Source organism: Chiloscyllium plagiosum, unplaced genomic scaffold (assembly GCF_037043375.1).
Source record: "Chiloscyllium plagiosum isolate Xiang-an unplaced genomic scaffold, Cpla_swu_hap1 HiC_scaffold_8, whole genome shotgun sequence".
NCBI lineage: Eukaryota > Metazoa > Chordata > Chondrichthyes > Orectolobiformes > Hemiscylliidae > Chiloscyllium > Chiloscyllium plagiosum.
The window spans coordinates 18,976,175-18,989,082 of NW_028270146.1; the positions used below are offsets into that span (position 1 = coordinate 18,976,175).

A 12,908-nucleotide genomic window follows, 5' to 3' on the forward strand; every position below is an offset into this window, starting at 1 on the left:
AAGCACGACCGAGAAATCCAAGAAATTGAACGCCGAGTCGGAGGGGCGGAGTTAAAGGCCGCGACCTCCGAAAATACCGCTCAATCGGCCGTGGATCAGGTCCGGACTCTCGAGCAGCGAGTCCGGACCTTGGAAAATCATATTGACAACCTCGATAATCGAGGTCGTCGAAAAAATATTCGTTTGCTAGGCCTTCCCGAATGGGAAGAGGAAGGCCAGCTTACAGCGTTCCTCGAGAAGTGGCTGCCACAGCTTTTAAATCTGCAAGCCGGATCAGGCCAGGTAAGGGTAGAATGAGCCTACCGGGTCGCAATACGCGGGCCCAACTCAAGCCAGCGCCCACGCCCGGTCCTGTTCCGGCTGCAGAGCTACAAGGAGAGGCAGATACTCCTAGAAGCCTCTAGAAATCTCGGAAAAGACCCCCAAGCTACAATCTATAAAGGATCCAAGATCATACTATTTCAGGACTTTTCCCCAGCTCTGGTTCGAAAGAGGAAGGCATTCGACGAGGCGAAGAAGCGTTTAAGGGACTTAAATATTCAGTACTCCTTACGCTACCCAGCGACATTAACGCTTTAACCATGAAGGATCCGTATATAATTTTGGATCACCAGAAAAGGCTAAGGAATTCTTGGACTCTCTTAGATAAATTGTAAGAGATAATGGATGTTGGTCTGCTTTTCCCCCCGCTTTGGTTTATATCCCCCCTTTTTTTTTCTCTTACCTTACTGTTTAATATTATCATGGGGGGTGGGGAGAGGGATTTGATTTTCTCCCCCCCCCTTGGGGTTGTTTTCTGTTATTACTTTATGTATATATGAGGGATGTATGTATATGTGTGTGTATATATATATAAAAGCTGGGGGGTTTGGTTAATGTTGGTGGGGGGAGGTGGTTACCTTATTCAATTTTACCTCTGTCTCTAGGAGCGGGGTTGTTTTCCCCTTGTTATTTTGTATTATTATATTTAATTATTATTTGTTGAGGTGGTAATTTTATAGTTATATGTTTATATATGGTATTAACATTACCAAATATACCCAGGTGTTGGTATGGGTGGGAGTAGGGTGCTCACTGTTAACTCTAGCTTTGTATTATATTTGAATTCTCCTCATTTTATTGAGGAGTGCCTGGGTCAAGGGTGGGGCATTGGTTGGGAGAGGATATGAGGGACTTTTGGAGAGGAAGTGACGCCCCCTGGGAACAAGGGGGAAAATCTCCACTTACATACGTTTTATATTTTTTTTTATTTAGAAATAGTTTTTTAATGTATTGTTGTGGGTGTATTAAAGAGGTTTTATTTTTGTAAATTTTATATGTTCTACGCTCGGGATGTTCTGGATAGGGTTCCCCCTCCCGGGTCTCGGATTGGCCCAGAGGATTATGGTTGATCAGTCGGTTAAGTGGTGCACCTGGAATGTCAAGGGGAGTAATTCGCCAGTCAAGAGGAAGACAATATTATCAAATCTTAAGAAGGAAAGAGTTGATATAGCTCTCCTACAGGAGACACACCTGTCAGATAAAGAACACTTGAAATTACGACAGGGCGGATTTGATCAGGCCTTTTTTTTCTTTTAGCTCAAAAAGCAGGGGAGTTGTTATTCTTGTTCGGAAGAATTTCCCTTTCAAAATCCTAAAGCAGATAAAAGACTAATCTGGACGATATATCTTGATTAAAGCCCTCATAAATGGAGAGGAATATGGGATTTTAAATTTGTACTGTCCCCCGGCACACCCCTTTAAATTTATAACGGAAGCCTTTTCAAAATTGATGGCTTTTGATGCCCGTCATATAATTATAGGGGGAGACTTTAATTGTATTATGGTTCCGGAAATAGATAGGTTTCCCAAGAGTACTGCAGGAGTATCTCCCAGATGTAGACAATTGATGGATCTGAACAAAGAATTAGGATTAGTAGATGTATGGAGATGTCTTCATCCACAGGGCAGAGATTTTTCTTTCTACTCTAATCCACATAAATGTCATACCAGAATTGATATGTTTCTTGCCTCCTCGATTTTTTTAAATTCCATATCATCCTGTAAAATAGGTAGTATAGCAATTTCCGACCACGCTGCTGTATATATGGAAACTAAGGTGAGGAACAATGGGACATCCCCTCGGCATTGGCGTATGGACCCCTTCCTAATGAAAGATAGTAAATTTGTAAAGTACTTCTCTCAAGAATTTAAAACTTTTCTAGAAATTAATTCAGGTACAGCTAGCAACCCGTCAATGATGTGGGAAACCATCAAAGCTTACACGCGAAGCTTGATCATCTCCTACTCAGCGACCCAGAAGAAATTAAAGGGAGAACAACAGCGTCTGCTTGAAGCCCGCTTAAAAGCGGCTGAAACAGCATACACTGATAGACCTTCTATTATTAAATTGCAAAGGATTACAGCTCTTAGAACAGCTCTAAACACTACGCTTACTCAAACGGCTAAGAGGGAAATATTATTTGCAAAGCAAAGGTTATATGAATATGGCGACAAACCGGATAGATACTTAGCATTTCTTGCAAAGAAAAAAAAGGCCCCTCAGACTATTACATCTATCAAGGAAAGTACGGGTATTTTGACTCATGATCACAAAAAGATTAATGTGATCTTTAGAGAATTTTATTCTGAGTTATATAAATCACAGGATTGTGAAGATAGGACGAAGAGGATGCAGTCATTTTTTAAAAATTTGACTTTTCCAGGCCTAACTCCGGAACAAGTATCGGTCCTAAGTGCTCCTCTTACACTCCAAGAAATACTTGATGCAATTAGGCAATTTCAGAATGGTAAGGCGCCTGGCCCAGATGGTTTTCAAGCTGAATTCTATAAACAATTTACAGAAATACTGGCTGGTCCACTTATGGACATGTATAACTATGCATATAGTCAGGGCTGTCTCCCGCCTTCGCTGAAAGAGGCAAATATCTCTCTTATCCTTAAAAAAGGAAAGGACCCAGAAGATTGTACATCATACAGACCAATATCCTTGCTAAATGTAGATTTTAAAATCCTCTCTAAAACGTTAGCACTGAGACTAGAAAGGATACTGCCACATATTATAAAGGAGGATCAGACGGGGTTTAGTAAGGGCCATAGATCATCCAATAATATTAGAAGGGCTCTGAATATGATTCAAGCCTGTCATCAGGGAAAGATACCAGGAGTAGTGGTTTCATTAGACGCGGAAAAGGCATTTGATAGGGTCGAATGGTCATATTTGTTTTACACATTGGAGAGGTTTGGCGTTGGACAGGTGTTTACCAAATGGGTCTCAACATTGTATAGTGATCCCAAAGCAGTTGTGGTTACCAATGGATTAGGTTCGGATAGCTTTAGTGTGGGTAGGGGCTGCCGTCAGGGATGTCCCCTCTCGCCATTGTTATTTACGCTAATAATTGAACCACTAGCAGAAGCTATATGAGCTGATCCTAATATAGTGGCCCCAAGGATTGGTACAGGTAAACATAAAATTACCCTTTATGCAGATGATGTTCTTTTATTCCTCAGTAACCCTCTGATGTCCATACCTTGCCTAATCCAAGTTATCAATACATTTAGTGCATTCTCAGGCCATAAAATTAATTTTTCAAAATCGGAGGCTATGCCAATGGGTGGCCTTGCTATGATACCCCGCTTAGCGGACGGATCCCTTTTTCCCTTTCGCTGGTCCCTGGAGGGCTTCTTATATTTAGGCATTTTTATTACTCCAGTATTTGGTCAGTTGCATAAGGCTAATTTTGTGCATTTACTGGAAAGGATAAGGCAGGACCTCCAGCGATGGGGAGACCTACCAATTTCCTGGTTGGGTAGAATAACACTAATCAAAATGAATGTCCTGCCCCGTCTCCTATATCCTATGAGAATGCTTCCGGTGATGCTGCCGAGGACGGCTTTATGTAAAATATATGGCTGGCTGGGTTCTTTTATCTGGAATCATAGGCGGCCCCTCATTAAGCTGAAGAAGCTACAGCTTCCACAGGCAAGGGGTGGATTGGACTTCCCAGACTTTAGGAAATATCAGTTAAGTTCCCTATTAAGTTACATAGTGATTGGGTCTTGTCTGATCCACAATCAATCTGGTTGGACATCGAGGCCTCTCAAGTAAAATACCCACTTATTAATCTTTTATTCTCAGACAAGAGGAAAATCATTACAGATCACTGTAAAAACCCTATAATACTAAATACAATCAAGGCTTGGAATATAATGTGGCAAAATGAGGGCAATTCACATAAAACATCCCCCTATGCACCGATAGTGGGAGCATGGGGATTCCAACCGGGGTTAACAGATGCCACTTTTAAACTCTGGAGATCCAGGGGTATCTCATGTTTAGGGGATCTATTTAAAGACGGGGTCCTGATGTCTTTTGAACAGCTGCGTCAGAAATTCGGATTACCCAATGGAGACCTCTTTCGATACTTCCAAATTCGAGATTATATACAGAAGAAGACTACGTTATTAGATAGTCTTTATAAATCCAATAGAGAATGTAGTGTCCTACGACCAGTGGGGGTATCCTCCGTCAGTACTATTTATCATTTACTACATGATGAAGTATCGGGAGATATGGATAATCTGCTTAAAACATGGGATCAGGATTTGGGACTAGAAATCTCTATAGAAACGTGGAATGATATTTGGGAAAATGCTAGAAGAATTACTATTTGTAACAGAACCCAGGCTATCCAGCTGAAGATACTTCACAGGGCCCATATAGCACCGGTTCGATTGGCAAAATTTAAGGCAGGAGCATCTCCAATGTGTCCTAAATGCCAAAATAGAGGTGGGCACTCTTGTACATTGCTTATGGACCTGTCATAAGATCCATAGATATTGGATTAAAGTAGCAAGTACCCTGACAGAAATTTTAGGAACGGAAATTAAAGTGGACCCTGTATCTCTCCTCTTGGGCTTTTCGAACTTTCCCTCCCTGGACACGTACGGGAAGAGACTATTTTCTATTCTTTCTTTCTGTGCAAAGAAAAATATTTTGGTGAACTGGGCAGCTGAGGGCCCCCCTGGACTTTCAAATTGGCACAGATTAATTATGGAATGTATTCCCCTTGACTTCCTTACAAATATGGTGCACCGAAAGACCGAATTATTTTATAAAATATGGCAGCCCTTCTTGAATTACATAAATATAGATATTTCGGCTATCCTAACAAGGGCTTTTATTTAATTGAGATTACAAACCTGGCTGGTCCGGGGCCCATCGGGGGAGGAATCCCGCACGAATACGGGTTTTATTACATCTGATGTTAACACAGTCCGAGCATGTAAGAGACTTAAATATACACTCTGGTTAGTTGTAGGTTAGATTAGTAGATAGTTGAGTTTTGTTTGTTTTTTTTTTCTTTTTTCGTTTTTTTTTATTTGTTTTTCTTGTTAAATTTTGGCTATTGTATATTTGAGCTAATTGTATATCAATGTTTATATCTGAGAGTTTTGTTTATTTTTGTAAACTTGTAAAAATATTAAATTTCTAATAAAAATATCTATATAAAAAAAAGGATTATTATTTATTACCATAAATAGCTTCTAGCATCAGGTGAACAGTGAACCATTGATATTTACCTCCACTGGTCAAAACCGCTCTCTCTCATACACATACAGCGCACACACACACTTTCATTGGATTGGTTCACATTTACAAAGGTCTCTGATTTACTTGTCACAGCCTATGACAACTGATGAGAAGAAATTAAGTGGTCATCTTCAGGCTCGTGATGCTTTTTACTTTGGACCAGAAACAGTCCCTTCGCTTCCAGAGGTCTGATGGCTTCTGACCCAAACATACACACCCTTAAGTTGTTGAGCTACCTGGGAGCCAACCACATAGTTGTTGGCAGGCAGAAGGCTTTGTCATTAATAACTAGTCCAGAAATACTTGAAATCAAAGCAGAGGCAGTAGCTGTGCAGATTCTCTGCTGGATCAGACAGCAGTGTCGGTTTCTTTCTCTGTTTTTATCACTTCCTATGCTGTTACTGCCACTGCCTTCATCTGACTTCCTCCTTTTTTAAAGTGCCACTGTTTTGATCTTTTTTCTCCTCGCAATGTTCCAAAACAATTCAACAGCTTGTAAAACATTAATTAATGGTCCTAGAATTCAAAGAAATCAGCTCCAACTCTGAAAATGCCTTAAAAAAAAAGAACCAGAGTGGGGCAGAGAGGATAGGGCAGAGTTTGGAAAGGATGGAATAGAAGGGGCTCATTATTTACAGAACTTCACAAAATTCAAGCAGGAGTCCATCACTTCAGAACTCAGTCAATCTAAGTGCTAAAAGAAAAAAAGCAGACATCTAGAATGCTTTATCCAGGGCCATGATGAGGGTAGATCTCATCATAAGGCATAGTGCAGGCAGACCATCTCAAACAAAGCAAACAACTTCTCTTCACCATCCATTACAACAAGTCTCCTTAACAAGAGCACACTTTATCCCATTGTAGAAATCATGGAATGTGACTTATAGGATAAAATCAGTGCAGTACACTAAATTATTTGGCCCTTCATAACTATACTAACTCCCTGAATTTCCCTGCTATGTAGCATAGCAAAAGGTCATTTGGCCCGTTGCACTTAGATTAGATTAGATTCCCTACAGTGTGGAAACATGCCCTTCAGCCCAACAAGTCCACACCGACCCTCTGAAGAGCAACTCACCCAGACTCAATTCCCTCTGACTAATGTACCTTAACACAATGGGCAACTTGGCATGGCCAATTCATCTGACCTGCACATCTTTGGACTGTGGGAGGAAACCGGAGCACTCTGAGGAAACCCACGCAGACATGGGAGAAGGTGCAAACTCCACACAGACAGTCACCTGAGGCTGGAATCGAACCTGGGACCCTGGTTCTGTGAGGTAGCAGTGCTAACCACCGTGCCACCTCATTGAAAAATAAACCTCAATACCTTATTCCTCTGTTTTTCCCTCTCTATACATACAATTTGTTTCCATATTTATCTAGTTCTATTGTGAGCAATATTGAACTCTTTTGAATCTTACTCTCAGTATTTAGTGGAGGTATTTGTCAGAGGAATGTTATAATTAACAGGATCCCAATGGTCACCACGACACTCTGCACACATCACTTTCTCCCCAACAAGGCTGTCAAAACAATCAAGAGGAGCAACAGAGCAGTCTGGTGTCAACATTCTCTGAGTTCCTCTGCTTCCTCCCTACCCCCACCCCATAACCAATAGTTCCTGGCCTTCTTTTCAGAGCAGCCCACAGGCCCTCATACATCCTGCCGCACAGCCTGACATCACATTGCCTCACCATGTTTGAATCAAACACTTTACAGGGAGTCACAGGTCAACAAGAGATGCAACTGACACAGCCAGCAATGAGGATGTGGGCCTACCTGTGACTTGACAATCTCGTATTCATCTGTCCCATACTCCACTTTCTTGAGTGCGGTCATGTAGTCATAACTGATGACTGCAGTCTGAAATTAACATCACAAAAACAAAGTTTGTCAAATGACTTTTTGCCTTTTTCAATACTCCACTTCACTCCTGGCAGGCAGGGTCACCAAGATGGCAGAAGTGGGTACTGCAGATGCTGGAGATTGGAGTCAAGATTAAAGTGGTGCACCAAGATCTCTAGTCCAGCATAATGCCACCAACTGTCTTCCAGCTGCTGCTGGAGGGTAACCAGATCCTTCCTCCACCTATGTGAGGAAGGTTTCTTCAAACTTACAGGCATGATACTTCAATATCATATCCTGCTGTTTTATACTCTCATTGCTCATAGGCAACCCAGCTCTGCAGCAGAGTGTATAGTTTCTACAACAAAACTGGGCACTAAGCCTGTCCATTAAGTCGTCTTCATAGAAATACCTCAAGGACAATGGAAGAAGGTTTTTTTCAAGGCCAATAACTGCTTATTGCCCTGTTTAGGGCACTGGTTCAATTTTAGAAGACAGAATAAGATAATAAACAGGGATAAACCCACAGTGGAAGTAAGTAACTCATGGTATTCCATAGTTTCTGTGCTGCCACCTCAACAACTCACTATTTTTATTAATAACTTAGAAAGCATGATGGACAGCAGTTTATCCAAGTCTTCCTATGGCACAAAGATTGATGGTATAGTCATTTGTGTAATTTTATCCCTGTGTAATTTTACAAAGACACCCTGATAAATTAAACACTAAGGTGAAACGGAGGCTGATGCAGCTAACATAAGGCCATTTTGAACAGAGGGAGAAGGAAGATCTCAGTGAATAGCCAAAGTCTTTTCCCAAGGGCGTGGGAGTCCAAAACTCGAGGGCATATGTTTAAGGCAAGAGTGAAATATTTAAAAGGGACCTAAGGGGCAGCTTTTTCACACAGAGGGTGGTACGTGGATGGAACGAGCTGCCAGAGGAGGTGGTGGAGACAAATACAATTACAACATTTAGAAGGCATTTGGGCAGGTAACTGTATGGGAAACATTTAGAGGATCAAATTGGATCAAGTGCTGGAAAATGGAACTAGTTCAGTTTCGGATATCTAGTCAGCACATACAAGTTGAACCAAGGAGTCTGTATGACTCTATGACTCTATAACTTAAATGGAGTAAAAGTCAGGAACAGTAAAAATCCAAAGACATCCATGTGTCCATGTCCACAAATGACTAAATAATCAAAAAAGCTCCTGAAATGAAATGAGAGACTTTATAACACAAGGGGACAGAACAGGATACAAATGAGGTAACATTTTGCAACAGGTATGTCAAGCCCTGGCTAGCCCACATTTGGAGTACTGTGTCTCTGCTCCTCTGCGGTCCGTCAGGATCAGGGTGACTTTATTTTCTCTGACGTTGTCAATCCAGAGGTGAATTACAGTCCAAAATTGGATACACAAACCCTGCCACAAGTGGAACAGGTGGTATTAGAGACAAGTGGGTGTGAAACTCTGAGTATCTCACTCTCCTTCAGCTCTTTGTGCTTGGCCTCCGCCTGAATTTGACTGATATGCCAAAACAGTTAACACTGTTGCAGACACTTCTTCTCCAAATTGGGAGAAGAGATTCTGAAGAGCTGATGGGGGTGTCACATGTTTTTCACGGAGGTTCTTGGAGCACAGCCTCTGCCCTCCTGATGATTGACCATTTGCCATGATGAAGCTCAGAGTAGGCAGACATGTTTTGCAAGTCTGTGACTGGCATACAGACGACATGGCCCACAGCTGATTGACCGTAACCAGTGCCTCAGTACTGGAGACATTGGTCTGAGAGAGGACACGGATATCCTCCTCCAGATTTACAGGATTTTACAGAGGGACTTTACACTTTGCCACACCTTAGGAAGGAGATATTAGTCATGGGAGGTATACAGTGCAGATTCACTATAATGTTACCAAAGGTTAGATTCCAAGGGAGATTAGGTTTTTTTTTAAAATAATTCTTTCATGGGATATGTACATCGCTGGCTAGGCCAGCATTTGTTGCCCATTTTCATTTGCTCTTGAGGTGATCAGCTGCCATCTTGAACCACTGCAGTCTATGTGATATAGGAATTTCCACAATGCTGTTGAGCAGGGAGCTCCAGGATTTTAATGCAGTGACACTGTAGGAAAAGCGATATATTTTCAGGTCAGGATGGTGAGTGGCTTGAAAGGGATTTGCTGATGGTCACGTTCATGTGCATCATCTGCCTTTGTCCTGCTAGGTGGTAGAGATTGTAGGTTTAGAAGATGCTGCTGTAGTACTCTTGAGGAGTTGCAGAAATGCATCTTGTGGACGGATTATACAAGATAATAACTCATAAATCCCAATAGGGAATTCCACAATAAATTCCTTTATCCCAGATTCAGGGCAAGGGTTGTGAAACCCTCTGACAGTTGAGACAAATAATGTTAGACACATTAAAATGGAAAGCCAGACAAGTACAAGAAATAGAATGATATGTTGATAAAGCGAGGGGAAGTGGGAGAAATTTTGAGATGAAAGCTTGGTACAAGTAAAATTTTCACATAGCTTAATAAAACTTACAGTGGCCATAGCTCGTACAATTCGAACAAATCCAATGTCGTTAGGATCCACATGGGTCGCAACATATAAATCGGACAGCGCTAACCCTCCAGTAATTACTGCTCCGACCCTCAGGAACCACTTTGCCATTCCAGGATTCAAGACCTCTGCAACAACAACACCATCACAAGAAAGGTTTTCAAAGAATCTCCAGCAATCAAATTAATATAAAATTTCACTTCATCATCTCAGTATGTCATCTCCCAGCATCCCTCTGCCCCAATCCTCCAGACCACTTCATGTAACAATGCGTACAATAGAAGATGAAACAAGAAATGACCTGGATGCTTCTGCACCCCACAGCCACCCTGTAGTTCCTGTGGTCAAATAACTAGTGTTGCCAACCTTCTACAATTAGTTTCTGTCGTCTTAAGGACAAATATTAGTCTCCCAGACAGTGTACAATTTTCCATTATCATTAAGCATCTTTTGTTTATTTGGAAACCAAAGGTAGAGTGGAGTGAGGAAAGGCCGGAAAACACTATTTGACTTGGACAGTGTTAGACTAATCAAAAGACGTCCAACTAGTTGTTTTTTCTTGTAAAATCAACCTGTTTGTATTTATTATGACACACCTCTGTGGCTGTCATATTCCGAAGTGAGACTTGGACCCAGATCTTCTGGCCCAGAGGTACGAAAACCATCACTGTACCACATGACCCTATGTCCAAGCAGTTGGCAACATTAAGTATCAACACTTTATTCAGGGCTTTATGGTCAGTGAGGACAGAAAAACTACTATTAAGCCTGCCTTCCTCACATTCACTACTGAATTGGCCTCTCCTGCTCAAGGTTTTAAACACTTCAAATTCGAAAAGAAGAACTTGCATGAATAGAATGCCCTTTACACCCTCAAGTCATCCCAAAGCACTTTACAACCAATGAGGTGCTTTTTGAAGTTCAGTCATTGTTGCTTTATGGCCAAAGTACCACAAACAGCCTGGGCCAGACAGAGGGAGATTTCCCCTGCTCTTTTTTTGTTTGAAGAGGTCAATACTATCCATCTGAGAGAGGGCATGAGGTTCACATCTCATTTGAAAGACATCCCCTCCAACAAATCGAATATGCAGAGCACGAGGCAGTGTACTTGCTGTGCCAACTGGAGCAGCACCAACGCCCCCGACTGCAGAACATGTTTCATGGTGATGTCTGAAGTGAAGAAAATTGATAAAACCTGCAATTACAGTGCTGGTACTATTTCTGTCCATCGCTATAGAAACATCATCTTGACTGGTTCTTAAAACAAAAATGTGAGAAAGCTTGAGAAGAAAATGGCAGAAGCTGTGTCCCAGAGGCAGAAGAACACCGGATCTTTGTAAACTTAGAAGGCCAGGCGAAGAGAACTGGCAGGAACTAATACAGGTACAAAAAAAGATGCTTTCGGATGTACAATTTGGTAATGAGCAAACTTGAGTTGTAAAAAGCTGTAAAGTTCAAGCAAACAGGAATGGGGAGATGGGTAGCGAGCTCATTTCTGAGGCATTGGAAAGTAATGAGTTGTTGTCAGAAATGGGTAGATTCAGCATCAAGGATAACGATGTCTAACACTAGGGGGCATGTATTTAAGGTGAGGGTGGGAAGTTCAAAGAAGATGTGAGGGGCATTTTTTTTTTTACACAGAGAGTGGTACGAGTCTGGAGTGTACTGCCTGGGATGGTGTTGGAGGCAGATACGATAAAGGCATTTAAAGGGTTTTTAGATAAGCTCATGAATATGCAACAAATGGAGGGATATGGACCCAGGGCAGGCAGAAGATATTAGATACATTTGGCGTTATGTTCGGCACAACATCGTGGGCCGAAGGGTCTGTTCCTGTGCTGTACTGTTCTATGTTCTATCAGAATGTACTTCAAAAAGCACTTTATTGGCTATGAAACGCTTTGGGATGACTTGAGGGTATAAAAAGCGCTCTGGCAATGCAAGTTCTTATTTTTGAATCCAATGTGTTCAAAATCCTGAGCAGGATAGGTCAATTCTCCTCCTGTCACCTAAAAAAAAGTTGTGGGAGCCAGATTGACAAGGTAAGGTAACTAGTTTGTTTCCTAATCCTTTTTTAAGTAGTCACTTCGGGAGTTAGAATAGTGGGAATGGAGTTTAGGGCAGTGGAATGTCCCTCCTGCAGAATGTGGGAAGTAAGGGTCACCACTAGTGTCCCTGCTGACTACATCTGTGGGAAGTGCACCCAACACCAGCTCCTCGAAAACCACGTTAGGGAACTGGAGCTAGAGTTGGATGAACTTCGGATCATTCGGGAGGCAGAGGTAGTCACTCCCCAGATAAAAGAAAAAGACAGATGAGTGACAGTTAGGGGACAGAAAGGGAACCGGCAGGCAGTGCAGGGATCTTCTGTGGCCATTCCCCTCAACAATAAGTATACCGTTTTGGATACCGTTGGGGGGGATGACTTACCAGGGGAAAGCAGTGGGGCTCCTGCTGCTCAGAAGGGAAGGGGGAAGAGGAGCAGAGCAGTAGTTAGGACTCGATAATGGGGACTCGATAGTTAGGGGGACGGATAGGAGGTTCTGTGAAGATGAGAGAGACTCATGGTTGGTGTGTTGCCTCCCGGGTGCCAGGGTCCGTGATGTCTCTGATTGTGTTTTTGGGATCCTTCGTGGGGAGGGAGAGCAGCCCCAAGTCGTGGTCCACATTAGCACCAACGACATAGGTCGGAAGAGAGATGGGGACTTGAGGCAGAAATTCAGGGAGCTAGAATGGAAGCTTAGAGCTAGGAAAAATAGAGTTGTTTTCTCTGGTTTGCTGCCCGTGCCACGTGCTAGTGAGGTGAGGAATAGGGAGAGAAAGGAGTTGAACACGTGGCTACAGGGATGGTGCAGGAGGGAGGGTTTCAGGGTTTTGGATAATTGAAGCTCTTTCTGACA

General features: G+C 42.3%; 1 protein-coding gene across 2 annotated transcripts in view; it reads right to left on the reverse strand.

The window, feature by feature from the left end:
* adck1 (aarF domain containing kinase 1) overlaps positions 1 to 12,908 on the reverse strand; it is a 673,127-nt gene that overhangs the window by 615,585 nt on the left and 44,634 nt on the right. For both annotated transcript variants that reach the window (XM_087989469.1, XM_043697034.2), the window contains exons 2-3: positions 9,991 to 10,136; positions 7,376 to 7,459 (exon numbers count right to left, since the gene is read on the reverse strand). In XM_087989469.1, coding sequence (XP_087845595.1) covers positions 7,376 to 7,459; positions 9,991 to 10,136 — 230 coding nt within the window. The remainder of the gene's footprint in view (positions 1 to 7,375; positions 7,460 to 9,990; positions 10,137 to 12,908) is intronic.